The 17,239-nt window shown below is 41.0% G+C and overlaps 2 protein-coding genes across 2 annotated transcripts; both read left to right on the top strand.

The window, feature by feature from the left end:
• Window positions 1-228: 228 nt before the first annotated feature.
• On the top strand, window positions 229-3,365 carry rab5if (RAB5 interacting factor). The gene is made up of 4 exons (XM_030733449.1): window positions 229-556; window positions 2,062-2,165; window positions 2,250-2,379; window positions 3,306-3,365. Exons 1-4 carry the CDS (start codon window positions 449-451, stop codon window positions 3,345-3,347), a joined length of 384 nt encoding a protein of 127 aa, XP_030589309.1. The 5' UTR covers window positions 229-448; the 3' UTR covers window positions 3,348-3,365.
• Window positions 3,366-7,173: 3,808 nt separating this feature from the next.
• Window positions 7,174-16,811, top strand: dhx35 (DEAH-box helicase 35). Its single transcript, XM_030733361.1, has 21 exons — window positions 7,174-7,218; window positions 7,605-7,732; window positions 7,831-7,923; window positions 8,239-8,316; window positions 8,459-8,563; window positions 8,956-9,017; window positions 9,323-9,392; window positions 9,511-9,570; window positions 10,053-10,165; window positions 10,256-10,352; window positions 11,663-11,821; window positions 12,134-12,344; window positions 12,503-12,627; window positions 12,814-12,868; window positions 13,026-13,216; window positions 13,316-13,393; window positions 13,510-13,639; window positions 13,782-13,863; window positions 13,996-14,067; window positions 14,243-14,354; window positions 15,143-16,811. The coding sequence occupies exons 1-21, from the start codon at window positions 7,179-7,181 to the stop codon at window positions 15,179-15,181; spliced, it is 2,100 nt and encodes a 699-aa protein (XP_030589221.1). The 5' UTR covers window positions 7,174-7,178; the 3' UTR covers window positions 15,182-16,811.
• The last annotated feature ends 428 nt before the right edge of the window (window positions 16,812-17,239 follow it).

Raw genomic sequence — 17,239 nt, 5'->3', positions numbered from 1 at the left:
TATTGTAATTGATAATACATTTTGCAAAATAAAATAAAAAACGGTATTTGGAACATGTTTTTATGTCGGATATGTACCGCAAGTCCGTCTGATAACAATCACTGTAGTACCAACGTGATTTGGGAATACGGTGCAGTTTCTGGGTTTTACCATCAGAGGTCGCTGTGAAGTTTATAGCATTTCTGAGGACTAGCGGCGCCGAAACGTCGCACTCTCTGATTGGCCGTCGCGGGCTGGGTTCAAACGATACTACGCATGCTCAGATACCCTTTTACGGTTAGCTTCTGAAAGCTGTCAGCTCAGCGAATCGTAGATTCCTTTAATACCTCCAAATATTTCCCAGCACTTTCTTTCTCCGGTCGGTGCAGGACATTTAAATCCAGCTGTAAGTGTCACCGGCTTTGGAGTGCCACTTTTCGACGTCTGCAGCTGAAAGAAAGCGCAAAGAATGACGAGCAGTTCAAAGCGGAAAGAAGAAAGTCATCTAGTGAATGGAGGAGTAAAGCAGTCCACATGGAGCAAAGCCTTCAGCAGTAACGCTGTTTGGGAAGAGAAGGTCAGACAGTTGCCCTTTTTCCTAATGTTATTGCTGTTGTTAGTCGCCTCAAAGTTGTGAAAGCGAATAATTTGGTACTAGACAGCCAGGTGGAGCTATAGCTGCTAAGGATTAATCTGGGCTGGCTGTCAGATCTGAAGGAGTCCAGTTAATCGTCTTGGTGGGTTAGCCGTTCCAAATATTGCTCGGGCTTATAGTTATTTATACTACTACTAGTGATAGTATTATTAACAATAATATTACTTATTATTATTATTATTATTATTATGTTATGTTTAATTGCTTAATTAATATTCAAAGCCTTTCAGAGCCTGACTGATATATATCAGTTGACTGACATTATCGCTGATATTTCATCACAACAGCAGAGTGATTTAAACTCCAAATTACAGTACACTGGTTGCAGCACATATAGCCAAGTGTATCTACATGCAGAACTGTGACTAGTATTTGCCCCTTCCTGAGTTCCTATTTTTTATTCTTCTATTTCTTTATTTTGCACATTTGCCACACTTAAATGTCTCAGAATGCACTTTTTAAATGCTTATTTCATTTATTAAGGGGAAAACGCTATCCAGATATACCTGGCCCTATGTGAAAAAGTAATTCACCACCAAATTTCATTAACTACACTCAGGCCTGATTACTGTCAGATCTGTTGAATCAAGAAATCACTTACATAGAACATACCTGACAAGGTAAAGTAGGCTGAAAGATCTCATCATGCCACAATCTAAAACAGTCATTGAGCTCTTTCAGTCTGGAAAGGGTTACAAAGCCATTTCTAAGGCTGTGGGACTCCTGTGAACCACAGTGAGAGTCATTATCCACAAATGGAGAAAGCTTGGAACAGCGGTGAATCTTCCCAGTAGTGGCCGGCCTACCAAAATTTCTCCAAGAGTGGATCAATGACTCATCCATGAGGTGTGTGACAGTCTGGGGTTGCTTTGCTGCTTCAGGACCTGGATGACTTGACGTAATTGATGGAACCATGAATTCTGCTCTCTACCAGAAAATCACAAAGGAGTGCCCAGCCATCGGTTTCTGCTTTTTTTAAAAATTTTTTTTTAATTTTTTATTTTTTGTATTTACTCTGATATCTTTGTCTAATATTACAATTTGTCTGATGTGACACATGTAATTGTGACAAATGTATATTTTAAAAAAAATAAGAACCCAGGAAGGGAGTAAATAGCTTATCACAGCAGTATAAGACTGTAGAAGCAGTAAACTCAGTCATTAAATTAATAATTTTTGCCACAGCCTGAACTGAAACTTTATTAGTCATTTATTTATCAGCAGAAAGATAATGGGCGGCCATAGTAAGAAGTGGACGGATTACCTGGGTCAGTGGTAGAGGTGGACATGCTTTTCCAACAAACGCGCTCAGAGAGCATTAAATCAGATATTATAGTGCACATGGTTTATAGTTTGGGTGATTTTAGTACTTACCAGCCTTACAATTGAGTCATTCTTTGAGTAAAGTTTTATGTTTTATTCCACAGGATGAGTTCTTAGATGTGATTTACTGGCTCCGACAAATTATTGCAGTTATCCTTGGTGTGATATGGGGTGTAGCACCACTAAAAGGATTTCTGGGAATAGCAATGTAAGTATTGGGTACAGCTTGTCTAATGCTTACATCTCACTGACCTTTTCCAATGGTGACATCTTTTTGTGTTCGCCCTTTTAGATTCTGCATCATCAACGCCGGCGTCCTGTATGTATACTTCAGCAGCTTTCAGCAGATTGATGAAGAAGAGTATGGAGGCACATGGGAACTCACCAAAGAAGGCTTCATGACATCTTTTGCGCTGTTTCTGGTGGGTTTACTGATATTTTTGAATATGTGTAACAAAACTTCTTAGATTTTAATTAGAAATGGAGGTACAAAATTGACCCATTTGATTCCCGGTGTTCTTGCAGCATACGGAGCAGACATCCATATAGATTAATGTTATGAGTCATAAAATTTCAGCTCTATGTCCAAAGTTGTCTTTTTTTTTTTTTTCTTTCTGTTTGCATCGTAGCATGGGAATTGATGAGACTCTCACTCTCTGTCTACAAATGAATATTGGGTCATTACATTTGAGTTCATCGAATTTAAAAAAAAAAAAAAAAAAAAAAAATCTGACTATCTCAGCGGAAAAAAATCCAGGGGAAAGATACTTCTTAATAGGAACTATACAAAACTTCAGGCCCTTACTGTCATTAGTTTTACTTTAATTATTTTAAGGGCTGTAGGTCGGGGTGTTTTATAGATGTGATTGTAGTATTGTTTTTTGAGGGGCCATTCCAGTATCTAGAAAAGTACTTGAGCTTGGCCCTTTGTATTTTTTAGGGTAAATATCTGATACTATGGCTCTGTGATTATGGACTCTCAGGAGTGTAGCTCCAGATAACATAGAATGATGGATGTTTTGAATTTGGATGTCTGTTCTCTAACAGCAGGTTTGCAGGTCTGTAGGGGGGCAAATGGTCAGGTGGGAGGATTTGATAAACTAACATGGGATGACCCTGTTGTGCCAAGAGTTATCTAAATCCATCTCTCACATTGTGACATGCATAATAAAGAACATGAAAGATAAATGTGGTATGGTATCATAAATGTTCCCACCTTATGTCTCCTGTATGGTAGTTTCAGAGTTTTGGGTGCAGTGATAGTGATGAAATCTGTCATGTCAGGGACCTGTGATTTGGTCACAACTATAATCAGTCTTTTTTTTTTTTTCTCCCCCCTCTTTACCAGGTGGTGTGGATAATCTTTTACACAGCTCTACATTTTGACTGAGAGGAATCTGTAGGACACAAAAAATAAACATTTCTGCTAAATTAAAGATACAGGAACTCCGTGGATTGGGATTAGCAGTGCTCCTACATAAAGTATGACTTCTCGGTGTGCAGTGCATTATGGGAATCCTTTTTGGAAGATCCAGCAAGAACACAGCGATGAAAATGTTCAAATACTGTACTTTTTTTTTGTTTTTGTTTTTTTTTTGTTGTTTTGTTAAAGGAGGGTACCTATTGAAGGCACCTTTTTGATTCATGTGTTATATTTCCTTTGTCACTTCATCATCGTCATGTCTCACAAAACACTAAAAACACAGAAAGCAGTTTGACTGGTTGAATTCGTATTGATTTGTAAACAGTACCTTGACATGAAACAGAATCTTTCTTCCCCCAGTGTCAGCTTACACTCGTCCGTCTTAGAAGAGCGACGTGAACATTGATTTCAGAGTGAAAAGATAACGAGCGCTGTCGCTGTTCTTGCCAGTTTAATGCTCATGAGCTGGTCACTCGAGTGACGGGTACAGGACAATAAAAACATCATTTAGTCAGAGTTCAATCAGTCCACGAGTGTGAAAGGTCTCCTTTTATTTCAGGGATGAAATGCACCGTGCCGGATGAACAAAGCTATCGTTAAAAATTTCTGTGTATGTTTGTTTTTGTGTTTTTTTTTTTTTTTTTTTTAGATCTGACCTGCATTAAAGTACAGCACATTGCAGTTTACTGTTAAGGCGACAGTATATGTATGTCTGTATTTTGGAGGCTGATGTATGGTTTTGTGAATTTCAGCCCCCCCCCCCCCCCCCCCCCCCCCCCCCCCCCCCCCACACACACACACACACACACACACACACGTGTGTTTTGCTATCTTTGTGGGGAATTTCCATTGACTTCCATTCATTTCTACAGCCTAAACCTTACCTTTACCCTTTTCCTAACCCTAACCATCACATACCTAACCCTAACCTAAACTCAATTCATACCTTAGCCCTAACTCTGACCCCTGACCCAAAAACAGGGTTTCCCCTTGTGGGGACAAGGTTCCAGTCCCCACAAGGAGCAATTGGTCCCCACAACGTAGTATATGTCAGGAAAATTGTCCCCACAAGGTATTATAAACATGCGCACACACACACACACACACACACACACACATATACAGACAAAAAAAAGTGGATGTAAACCATAAACTCTTTATTATTTCTAAACATCTGCTGTCAAATTTAATGAATGTGAAAATTTGTAGCTGGAATCTAACTTTTAAAATTTAAATAAATGCTGGTTGTAAGCGCGTGTATTGGCCAATATCCTGTCTCGCTGTCACTCGGATCAGTCTGCTGATGGAACTGATAACTATCAAATTTAACTCTCCATACATGTTCCTGGGAGGAAACCTGCATGTTTTGTTCATATGCAATTCACAAATTTTAAGTCAAACCTGAACTATCAGGAGGAATTATTTAAATGTAATATCTTTCTCATGCGTAGCTTCCAGATCAAAGTCTTACTACTTGTGTTTAAATTAATTTAAATTTGTCTGTAAAATGTGTACACTGACCCTTTTCTTAAATCCAGCTCGTATTATGCGGATTGATTTGTATTTCTGTCTTGTTTGATTCAACGTTCCTCTCAGTATTTTGTTCATGAACTTTTAAAAAGCAGTTCATGCAAAGTTATTGCAAAGGTACTGTTATTTTCAATATGCAGCTGGCGTTTGAAAGGATTGTATTTTCTGATCAAAATTTTGGGAATCATTAAATCTGGGCTTTATGTGGCCTCCATTTTCAAAGAGGTGGGTGTCTGTTTATTGAATCTAAATGGAAAGAACAGTGCTTGAATATTCAGGCGTTAGGTCTTGAAGTGTCTTTGCACTGGACTGTTATTGAAACTGCACTCTACTATTAAATGTACACTAGGACCACACTTGACTGTTGTTGTAATCTGCAGATCACTATAAAATGTTTTTTTTTTTTTTATATTATTGGGGGAGGGGGTGGGCATACCAGAGTCCAGTGTGATCTCTTGAACTGTTCATTTTTCTGACCAACAGTCCACCTAAAATAAAGTTTGTAGAAATGTTGCGGTGGTTCTCTGGGTGAAAATGCCTTGTTGTTGCCAGAGGTCAGAAGAGAATATCCAGACTGCTTTGAGCAAAAAAGTCAAACACTCGTTAAAACCGAGGTATGCAGAAGAGCATCTCCGACTACACAACACACTGAATCTTGATGCAGATGGGCTACAGCAGCAGAAGACCACACCAGGTACCCTTGCTGTCAGCTAAGAACAGGAAACTCAGGCTACAGTTCACATGGGCTCTATAAAATTGGACAAGAGAAGATTGGAAAACGTTGCCCAGTCTGATGAGCATTCATTTCTGCTATGTTATTTGGACGGTAGGGTCAGAATTTGGTGTAAACAATACAAAAGCATGGATCCATCTTATCAGTGGCTTGTTTTCTTGGCATGCTTTCGGCTCCTTACTACCAAATGAGCATCATTTAAACACTACAGCATGCCCGAGTATTGTTGCTGACCATGTCCATGACCACAGTGTACCCATTTTTTGATGACTTCTTCCAGCAGGATAACTGGCCATGACACAAAGCTCAAATAATCTCAAACTGGTTTCTTGAACATGATAATGAGCTCATTGTACTCAAATGACCTCCACAGTCACCAATCCAATAGAGCCCCTTTGGAAGAGAATATTGTCATTGTATTACATTCATGATTAAAGAAATGTTACATAAGCACACCATAAAACTGCTACTTAGAGAAATAAGAATTTAACATTAAGCACACCACAAAGAACCACATGCACACAATATGAAAAAGGTAGCTGGACCATAACATGTTAAATGATTGCCAGTCTGCAGCTATTGCACAAGTAAAGGTTTCTGGTATGACAGTAAAGTATAATAAATAACCTAAAATAAATAAAATATGAATATGAGAGTGTTATTGTGAGAATGTAACTATTCATTTTGTATGTTGGTTGAGTGATAATGGCCGTAGGGTAGAAACTATTCATGAGTCCATTAGTCTTGAGTTTTTAGTGACCTGTAGTGTCTGCCTGAAGGCCAGAGGTCAAACAGAGTGAGAGCAGTTCTTTTACAATGTTTTTGGGCTGTGAAAAGGTAGTGTGTGTGCTCAGTGTCTTGGAGAGAGGGAAAGGGGCCGATGGGGATTTCTCTAGGCTGAGTTGATGACCTTCTGTAGAGCTACTGAGCAGCCAGCATATCACTGTGTGGTGGTATGTTAGTACACTCTCTATTGTGCAATGGTATAAGGTCACCAACAGCTTTTTCTTGAGGTTATTTTCCCTTCATGATTCTCAGGAACTGCAAATGCTACTGTATTTTTTTGATGACCTAGGAGAGATGGCCTGTTGTGTGGGTTCCCAGAAATCTGAAACTGTAGACTCTTGCCACAGTTTCCATTTAGTACCATTTAGCACCACGATGCCAGATTTTGGACTTATTTCTCTGTAAGCAGACTCTCTCCTGGCTGGTGGAGCTCAGCATTGGATGTGCACCTGACAAATCTGCAGCAACTGTGTGATGCTATCATTTCAAAATGGACCAATGTTTCCAGCAGCTTGTTGAATCCATGCCATGAAGAATACCAGCATGGTACTAGCAAATGGTGTACCTAATAAAGTGTCCAATGGGTGTGTTTAGTATTTATAATTTTGTTGATTAACTGTTTGAAAAGCCAACTTGAACTTCACCTTGCGCCTGTTTTTGGACGCGCTGACATTCATAAAACTCTGAACGAAACCGAGCTCATGACGTCATCCACAGGCACGGAAAAAATATGTGACGTAGAAGCCAAGATGGCGGCTCCCCTCTCCACGATGAAATTTTGGAAGCCGGGTAAGTAGAGAAAAAAAAGGGATAAATCCGTCTCTGGGTGTATTTTCCGGTTTGTATTTATCAGCGTGTGCGCCGCTAATTTGAATCCGCGACTCTCGGTGCGGCTGCAGCGGTGTTCACGGCAGCTGCGTGGTTTCTGCAGCCGGTGCAGATCAGCTCGGTTTAGCTGCGCGGAATCAAACTATAACCTGCCAGAAGAAAATACACACACTTCTGTAGAGCAGAAAGCAGTTAACGCACATGATGAAGTTTGTGTTGCTGAAACCTTTCTTTCGTAGCTCTGCCGCGACATGTTCATTGCACCAAACCCTCTTATTGAATCCTCAGCCTGCCTGCGTTTTAAATAAAACATCTTATCTTCTCCTTCACCATCTGCTTTGCTTCAGGCTCCGAGGCGCCGGGGATCTCAGAGGAGCGGGAGCTGAACACAGAGACCACCGGCTCCCCCATCATCTTCAACCCACACACCGCCCTCTCCATAGAGAAACAGAGACAGAAACTCCCCGTTTTTAAGGTTTTTAAACTTCTTTTATACATGCCCAAATATAACAAGCTGATTTTTGTGATCGGGTGTGCGTGTTATTTTAATTGTTATTGGTGCCCCCCCTCCAGCACAGAAACAGCATCTTGTACTTGGTTGAGAGCTACCAGACTGTAATCATAGTTGGTGAGACTGGATGTGGGAAGACGACACAGATACCTCAGGTTAGTGTAACTTACTCCATGCAACATTTAGGGTGCTGCTAAAACATGAATAAGAACTGTTTTGTTGCAGTTATGATGGCAGCCAGAAAAGGGCAAAATACCTTCAAAGTCATGCTGCAGTGACTCACGCCCTTCATGTGGATTAACTCCCACGGCGGTTTCACACGACCTTGTTTTTTGGTGCTTAGCAGCCTCTTTTCAAAGCAGTGTTTGGACCACATCAGCTAGAACTTAATTTATGCATAGTCTGCTTTTCATGCTTTGTACTCCTCTCCTTTTTGGATCTACCTTCTCTTTTCATCTGCCTTCCATCAGTACCTGCTGGAGGCTGGCTGGGCAGCAGAGGGGAAGGTGATTGGAGTGACACAGCCGCGACGTGTGGCTGCAATCTCTGTAAGAGCTCCACTGATGTCCTCTTATTACACAGCTCCTTCGTTGTTTGCCAATGTCATTCCCCTTAAAGCAATTCAGCTCACACTGAAGGACACACACATGCCTTAAACTCAGTACCCCTCCCTTTCTGTCTTGCTGATAGGTAGCTAACCGTGTGGCAGAGGAGAGAGGGGCCCTGCTGGGCCACGAGGTGGGCTACACTATCAGATTTGATGACTGCTCTGATCCCCATGCCACGAGGATCAAGGTATTCACTGCCAGATGTAAATGCAGACTTAGTTAAAAGCTTTTCACGTGTGTGGTTGTATGGAAGCCCATTTCTGTCAGTATGGTGAACATGAAAAGACTTAAGAGGTTGTATTTGAGAAAATCAATCAGATAAGAAAGTTTCTCATTATTTTGAGATGATAAGTAGGGATCAGCCTCAGCAATACTGGTATTTGGTGGATATTTTGGGGCATTGCTAATACTAATAACTCTTATTTGGGGAAAAAACGTCTCGTAGTCTTGCGATAACAAGCCTTGTTTTCATGAAAGTGTGTGATTATTATTATTACCTGCAGGCTCATTTTTCATCCTGTTTGCAGGAATTTTTCCTGTAAATGTCATTCAGTACTTAGCTGCACCTGTGTGCTTCAGTTTCTAACAGATGGCATGCTGGTGCGAGAAATGATGGCTGATCCTCTTCTCAAAAAGTACAGGTACGTGATTGTAATAGAGTCATTAAATATTCTCTTTTCCCTGCATGGCGAAGATGGCAAAGATGTTAATAACATTAACGACAGCGCGCCCCCATAAACCACGACAGTGTGCCAGGGAGGCAGCATGTACAATACCAGGACACTGAAAGCTGTCATAGGTTTTATGATGCTCACATGCACTTTTCACAATGTAATATCATCTGCTAAACATCCTTACTGTCACATGTAAAGTTGTTTTTGGTATGAAGTGTCAAGTAATGTTTACTTTTGCCAACTAATGTTCTTTATTGTCCCGTCACCCAAAGTGTGTTGATGCTAGACGAGGCACACGAGAGGACTCTCTATACAGACATAGCGATCGGTCTCCTGAAGAAGGTAATGAAAGCAGAAGATCGAAGCTTTACGTAAACATCAGTCAGTATTTCAAAGAAAGTCGTGACTTCTTTTCCACCCCCCCCCGACTTTCATCTGTTTTTCTCCGATTCGCCGACAGATTCAGAAGAAGCGGCGAGACCTGAGGCTGATTGTGGCCTCTGCCACTCTTGATGCCAAGGTGACTGCATCATTAAGATGAGCAGATATGCTTGATTAGCCAGAAAAGATAAACAAAAGACAGACAGAGGGAAAGCTGATGTCAGGTCAGATCACATTGTACTGACATCTGCGATACCCTGATGATAGAAAGACACAATCAGGCCACGATTGTGCTAAGCAGTATCCAAGTCAGCTGAAATGCCATATCAGATATCTACTGTACTTTGAGTTTAAAAAGACTTTCATCTACACATGCAATGTATTTCGGTCATACTGTGCTGGAAGTTGTGCACTTTCTCAAATGTCAGAGTGAGGGCAACAACAGCTGTCTAAATTAACTTAAGATTCACTTCAATTTTAAATGTAGCAGTGTAATTGGCTTCTTTAAAAAAATATGGAAATGCAACGATAATGGCTCGATTCAAATATAGAAAAAAATAGTGCTCAGAAATGCTTTATTAATGTTCCCTTTACTAATTGAAATATTAATATTGTGTGAAGAAATTTCATGACTTCTTCAACCTGAATGAGTCTGCCGATCCAAGTAAGGATACCTGTGGAATTCTGACAGTGGAGGGACGCTCTTATCCAGTGGATATCTTCTATACTGTCAGGTAGTCAACACAGAATCCAAACTGAGGAAATGGTGTGTAATTTGCACACTTTTTAAAAAAAATTCTGAACTGTGTTTGTCTTGCTTTCAGTCCTGTCCCAGATTATGTGAAGGCTACAGTGGAGACTGTGCTCAAGATCCACGAGACTGAGGATGATGGAGATGTCCTGGCTTTTCTCACCGGGCAGGTTAGTCGCCAAATAATTTATTGGCCTTGCTTTCATTTGACATCAAGGCGAATATACACTTCTCAAAAAAAAAAATTAAAGGAACACTTTAAAAACACATCAGAGCTCAATGGGAAAAAGTCATGCTGGCCATCTATACAGGTATGGACTGGGTGATGTGTTAGGAACCAAATGATGCCACATTGTTTCATTGAAATGAAAAACATCAACCTACAGAGGACTGAATTCAGAGACACCCCAGAAATCAAAGTGGCAAAAAAAAAAAAAAAAAAAAAATGATGTGGCAGGCTAGTCCATTTTCATTGCAGCAACTCAAAATGGTACTGAGTAGTTTGTATGGCCCTGAGGTGCTTGTATGCATGCCTAGCATGCTCCTAATGAGATGATTGATGATATCCTGGGGGGTCTCCTCCCAGATCTGGACCAGGGCATCACTGATCTCTTGCACAGTCTGTGGTGAAACCTGGTGGTGTCTGATGGACCGAAACATGATGTCCCAGAGGTGTTCTATGGGATTTAGTTGGGTGAGCGTGGGGGCCAGTGAGTGGTATTATTCCATCATCCTCCAGGAACTGCCTGGATACTCTCACCACATGAAGGTGGGCATTGTTGTGCACCAGGACGACCCCAGAACCCATTGCACCTGCGTAGGGTTTCATCCAGATGAAGTCTGTTTCTGATTGTTTGGTCAGAGACATTCCCACCAGTGGCCTGCTGGAGGTCATTTTGTAAGGCTCTGAGAGTGCTCATCCTGCTCGTCCAAACCTTCTGGCACCTGGAGGAGTACCTGTCCAGCCTCTGTAGGGTCCAGACATCGCCTCATGCTACCAGCAGTGACACTAACTCTAGCCAAATGCAAAACTAGTGGGGAAAAAAAAAAGTAAGAAAAAATGTTAGTGGCCTCTACCTCTTACACCAGGGGTCTCAAACTCCAGGCCTCGAGGGCCGGTGTCCTGCAGGTTTTAGATGTGTCAACACACCTGAGTCAAATATAGAAGTCATTAACAGGACCCTGGAGGCCTGGAGTTTGAGACCCCTGTCTTACACCATTCCTCTTTTGGGACTTGTCTCATTGTTGCCCTCTCTAGTGCACCTGCTGTTAATTTCATTAACAGCAAGGCAGCTAAAACTAATTAACAGCCTCCTCTGCTACTTAACTGACCAGATTAATATCCCAGAATTTAACTGACGTGATGCCATGCTCTGATTAAACGGTGTTCCTTAAATTTTTTGAGCAGTGGAGTAAAAAACAAATCATCCCCATGCAATGGTTTACTTAATGTTGGTGATTGTCATTTGTTTCACCTTAGGAGGAGGTGGAGAAGGTGGTGTCCCTGCTGCAGGATCAGGCCAGGACTCTGTCACGATATGGGATGAAGAAGCACCTGAGAATTTTGCCCATGTATTCTGGTCTACCTTACGCCGAGCAGATGAAGGTCTTTGAGCGGGTGCCCTCTTCTGTTCGCAAGGTAAAAACATGCAGCATTTTTAGCGTTTATATGGAAAACTTAAATCTAACATCTAAGTGATGACAAAAGGTAGCCTGATAATCAAATTAATTTCATATTTTTTTCACTTCTTCTACTCTGACAGAAGTTCAAAAGTCTTACATTTGTAGTTGATGGATGAAATAACTGGCATTTTTGCCATATTTCATAACATCCCTTTTGCTGTTACAAAGAAGCTCCCCTAACAATAAAAATGGTATGGAATGGTGACATATAAGGCAGCATACATCAGTAAACCTTTATAAACACAATATAATCTTATTTTTCTTCCAGGTTGTGGTGGCAACTAACATAGCTGAGACCTCCATCACTATAAATGGAATTGTATTTGTCATTGACTGTGCATTTGTGAAGCTGCGAGCCTATAATCCTCGCACTGCCATTGAATCACTGGTGGTCACGCCAATCTCCAAGGCTTCAGCCAGCCAGAGGGCGGGGAGAGCCGGACGAAACCGACCTGGGAAATGCTTTAGATTATACACGGGTACGTGTGAAATCACAGGAATTCAATACAAGTGATAAATTCAGCACATTCATATTTACCTTGTTGTTCATTATAATTCACCTTCCCTCTCTTTTCTCGTCGCTCCACGTCTCCCTGTTCTCTCCCTGTCCCTGTTATTGCGTCTCTTCCTTTATCAGAGGAGGACTTTGAGAAACTGCCTGCCTCCACTGTGCCAGAGATGCAGCGCTCCAATTTGGCCCCTGTCATCCTGCAGCTCAAAGCATTAGGCATCGACAACGTGCTGCGGTTCAGCTTCCTTTCTGTGAGTGGCTCACTTTGAATCCGCGGAGTAGCTGTGATGTGTTCACGCACTGTGAAAGGAATTGTACTTTGCATTTTTATTAGCAACAGTCGCCTGTGCCTGTGAGGAATTGTGCATAGTGACTCTAAAACTAATGTGTATTAGCGTAAATATTGTACTTAAAATGCTTTTCTTTTAATTTATTAGCCCCCTCCAGCTCAGACTATGGTTCAGGCCCTGGAGCTTCTCTACGCTCTGGGAGGTAAGAAACAAGGTTCTGAAAATCCTGTGAAATAGCAGAAAACTGCCCTTGAACTATAAAACTAACTTTCAAAATTCTGCGCTCACAAGCTTCTTTTGAGCTAAGATGTCCATGCACAAAAATGCATACTCTTCACTAATTTATTGTCTCTTGGCAGGGCTGGATCATTATGGCCGTTTGACTGATCCCATGGGTGTGCGGATGGCAGAGTTTCCCCTCAGCCCCATGTTTGCTAAGATGCTCCTAGAGTCAGGAAACTTTGGGTGCTCCAAAGAGATTGTTACCATAGCAGCAATGATGCAGATTCAGAATATATTTGTTGTGCCACCCAATCAGAAGAAAGCTGCTGTAAGTGGAAAGCGGGCTTCAGAAGGAGCATGCTGTATTTTTGGCTGAAACGCTAAGTCAGCATAACAATTATCCAATTTTTGCTATCTCTGCCTGCAGGCCCGTGAACACAGAAAGTTTGCAGTTGCAGAAGGAGACCACCTCACCATGCTGAATGTGTACGAAGCATTCATTAAGGTATAGTTGCGGGTGCACGTACGCACATTGCTCCGACTTTGATCGTGGCCACTTGCTGTAAACTTTGCCAAAAAACCAGGAATAAAGTTGACTCTATGTTTGCTTATTTTTGGCAGCACCAGAAGAGCTCCCAGTGGTGTCAGGAACATTTTCTCAACTATAAGGGTCTGCTGCGAGCTGTGACCGTACGAGAGCAGCTCCGGCGTCTCATGAACAAGTTTAAAGTGCCGCGGACTTCCAGTGAAGGTGTGTGCATGTTTTTTTGTTTGTTTGTTTTTTACCTTGTATGAGCCGAGTAGATTTGGAGACACATTCCAACTTGTTAGGCACAGAAGCGTCCTGTTTCAAACTGTTTGATTTTAATCTTCTTCATGCATGTCTCGCACAGGTGACCCAGATGTGATCTTGAAGTGCATTGTCTCTGGATTTTTTGCTAATGCAGCCCGCATTCACCATTCTGGTTCCTACCGGTAAGTGCACGCTTGTCACTTTATCATAATATTAGATATCACAGTTTTCCTAGCTGAGGAATTTTGACTGTTTTCATACTTTTATTAAAAACCACTTTGCACACACTGTCATTTTTTTTTTTGCTCTGCAAGGACTTTACGGGATGATCGTGAGCTTCACATCCACCCCAACTCGGTGCTGTACGGAGAGAAACCTCCAAAGTGGTCAGTGTACATTCTTATAGCTGCTATAGTATCAGCAGTGTGGCGTAATGTACAATGCAAACATTCTTGTGCATTTAGGCTTTGTGAAGGACTGAAATACTCTGACATATTTAGTTTATTGATATTTGGGAAGGTTTGTGTGAAACATGCTGTAAACATTTTGACTTCCTTTCAGGGTTGTCTTCAATGAAGTGGTGCAGACATCAAAATACTACATGCGTGACGTGACTGCTGTTGAGTCCTCCTGGCTGGTTGAGTTAGCTCCTCACTTTTACAAGCAAGCAAAGGTAGGTCATAGAATTAAAGCTTGCTTAGTCCAGCTTATTATCATCAAATATATTTGTTATTAGATGAATCCTGTGTTTTTGTTTATAATCTAAACTTCTAATACCACCATTTACAAACTCAGTTCCTAAAGAATTGGGACGCTGCGTTTGAATTTGATGGCAGCAGCATGTCTTAGAAAAGTTGGAATGGGGGCAACAGAAGTTGTATACAGAGGTTTCAGAGCGCATAGGCTCCCATCCAGATTATGTCTTTCTCAGGGCAGGTCTTGCATATTTCAGCAAGACGGTGCTAAACTGCACATCTGTGCATCTATCACAAAAGCATGGCTTCATAGAAGAGAACCGACCTGCCTGTAGTTCAGACATTTCAGCAACTAAAAACATTTGGTGCTCCATGAAACAAAAAATACAACAAAGACCCAAGACTGCTGAGCAGCTAGAATCCTGTACCGGCAAGAATGGGACAACATTCCTCTCCCAAAAGTCCAGCAGCTGGTCTCTTCAGTTCCCAGATGTTTACACATTGTTGAAGAAGGGTGTGTTTTCCTGTCCCAACTTTTTTTGAGATGTGTTGCTGCAATCAACTTCAAAGTGACTGTTTTTTTTCTCTTAAAATAGTACAATGTGATTTGAAGAAAGATTTGAAAATCATTGCATTCTGTGTTTGTTTACATTTTATAGAGCATAACAACCTTTTTGGAATTGGGTTTGTATTTGGTTGTCCTGACAGGATCGCAGCTGACTGTGTTCTCTATTTTTTTTTGTTGTTTTTTTTTTGTATCCCTTAGCATGGCTCACTGGCCAGCAAGAGATCCAGGGTCCTCTAAATCTCCCCATCACTTCACCACGATAAAAGAGGAAGAACAATTTACCACTGTGCCCCTCTCCATTTAACTGTATATAAAGATGTAATATATATTTATTGTCCACATGCACCTGCACAACCCCTTCTACACTATGTGGCCATGCAACAACGGGATTAAGCGGTATATTTTAAATGTTGATGTTAACATTTAGAACTTGCTTCATTTGAAAGTGTCTTGGTTTTGGCTGTGGTGTAGTATATATTCAGTCTTGGAGAGTAAACGCTAATGAATGTGTAATGAGTCAAGGCTGTGCCTGACTTAGCGTCCATTCTAAGACGGTCATGTAGTTCATTCATACGTGTATATAGTCAGAGCAGGCTCAGGTCCAGGGAGGGGCTTCGGTGCCACAGGCCCATCCACACCTGGACCTTGGCTACATTATTTTTTTAAGTGCTGCATTTTCTTTGTTTTGTTTGCAGATGGATGATGGAAGACAATGGACTGTGAGGATGTGCCCTTTGAGAGATGTATTTTTATTTAATTTTTCACTTAATTTGTTTCCCCCATATCCTGGGTGCCTTTTATGTTTAAATTAGTTTCCTTAACCTCAAATTTATTTTTGATGTTTTATAAATTTCTTTACCTTCATACAGAATGCAGTGGTATATATTTTCAACAAATTTCCAGCATACCAAAACTCATTTTCTTTTACGTTTTCATTCAACCTGAGATCCTCTGATACCGATACTGTGAAGGGATTGCATTACTTACTCAGAACCTTGTTTTACACTCTTTTGCCGCTTGACTACAATGTAGCTCAGACACAGTGGCCTTGTCACCACTTTGTGCCAGTTTATTTTGACAGTGTGCTTCACATTTCACTTTGAAATGTAACGTGTACACCCAAACATTGTAAACAAAAAGCTGTGAAATTAAAATGAAAAATGAAGTGCCATTTGTTCCTGTGATGGCATAAAATGCATCCAAAGCCTCAAAGACACTGTAGCAAACATCTGATTTCAGCCATTAGAATCGCTTCCTCCTTTGGTTTCATAGTTTTAACACGGCTCTTCATAGTTTTTGTTTCTTCAACATTATCTAGCAGCTGTTTAGTAAAAGATTTTACATTCTGTATGTATGAGTTTATGAGTTTGTCCTTATATGACTTGTGGTTTTGTTTTCCTTTAGAGGTATTTGGCCCTGAATGTTTCGATGAGCTGTATAATAAAGGGTTTGATATTATACTCTGCTGGGTTTGAGCCAGTAGAGTCACTCCTGTCACCAGTTTTTACATCTGAATGCATGTTTTTTTTTTTTTTTTTTTTAAGGTTAGAACTGTAGATGCAAACAACAAAACAACACACCAAACAGTAGGTAGGCAAACCTGTTCAAATTAGATGGCTGTACAATTAAAGTACCTTTGCATGTTAAACGGTACTCTGACGTAGGCCTATACACTTTAAGATGACCTCGTAGACTTATTGCAGATGAAAATAAGAACTTGTTCACTCTTATTTGTGCAGATACTGAGTATGTATGCAGCCAAAGCAGTAATCTGTAGACCTGTGTAACAGCTTACCTCTGAGATACAACCTGCCACCTGCCTTGTCTTCCTCCCATCATCAAATAAAGCCTTACTGTCACACACCAAGTGCTGAGTGCTGTGTTCACTGAACTGCTGTTACTGCAGTGTACGTGTCTGCCAGGGGGTGGCATCATTGTATCACAAACAGTGCTCAGAAGCTCATCAGTAAGTGCAGGTGCATTTATCAGTGTCTGTATGTATATTTGTTGTGCTTGTGGTAAGTGCGTACGCTCTAAGTGGCTGCTTTTGCTGTGACAGCTTACTTTGTGGTGCAGCCTGATGAGCACATGGGTCGTAGCTGCAGTAATCTGAGCGCACAATAGGAAAAGTAGACTTTGCATGAGTATATTTAAGGAGATTTGGCACAGATGTGGGGATACTTTGATAGCAGGTTTAGCCAGTTTAACTGAGACTTTGCTTTTCTGTATTTAGGAAATGGCTTTTTTACATTTTTTTTATATCTCTTCAGCTGCAAAGTTTTATGTTAGCCAGGC

Source organism: Archocentrus centrarchus, chromosome 7, assembly GCF_007364275.1.
Source record: "Archocentrus centrarchus isolate MPI-CPG fArcCen1 chromosome 7, fArcCen1, whole genome shotgun sequence".
Lineage (NCBI taxonomy): Eukaryota > Metazoa > Chordata > Actinopteri > Cichliformes > Cichlidae > Archocentrus > Archocentrus centrarchus.
Note: the sequence above shows the minus strand (reverse complement) of the source record. Positions and strands in the feature narration are given on the sequence as shown.

Excerpts from the sequence above, each read along its gene's own strand:
- dhx35 (XM_030733361.1), top strand. The coding sequence starts at position 7,179 with ATGGCGGCTCCCCTCTCCACGATGAAATTTTGGAAGCCGG. Across the intron at positions 7,733-7,830 it reads AGAAACTCCCCGTTTTTAAG|CACAGAAACAGCATCTTGTA; the intron begins GTTTTTAAACTT and ends CCCCCCCTCCAG. Across the intron at positions 13,394-13,509 it reads TGTACGAAGCATTCATTAAG|CACCAGAAGAGCTCCCAGTG; the intron begins GTATAGTTGCGG and ends TATTTTTGGCAG.
- rab5if (XM_030733449.1), top strand. The coding sequence starts at position 449 with ATGACGAGCAGTTCAAAGCGGAAAGAAGAAAGTCATCTAGTGAATGGA. Across the intron at positions 2,166-2,249 it reads GGATTTCTGGGAATAGCAAT|ATTCTGCATCATCAACGCCG; the intron begins GTAAGTATTGGG and ends TCGCCCTTTTAG. Across the intron at positions 2,380-3,305 it reads CATCTTTTGCGCTGTTTCTG|GTGGTGTGGATAATCTTTTA; the intron begins GTGGGTTTACTG and ends CCTCTTTACCAG.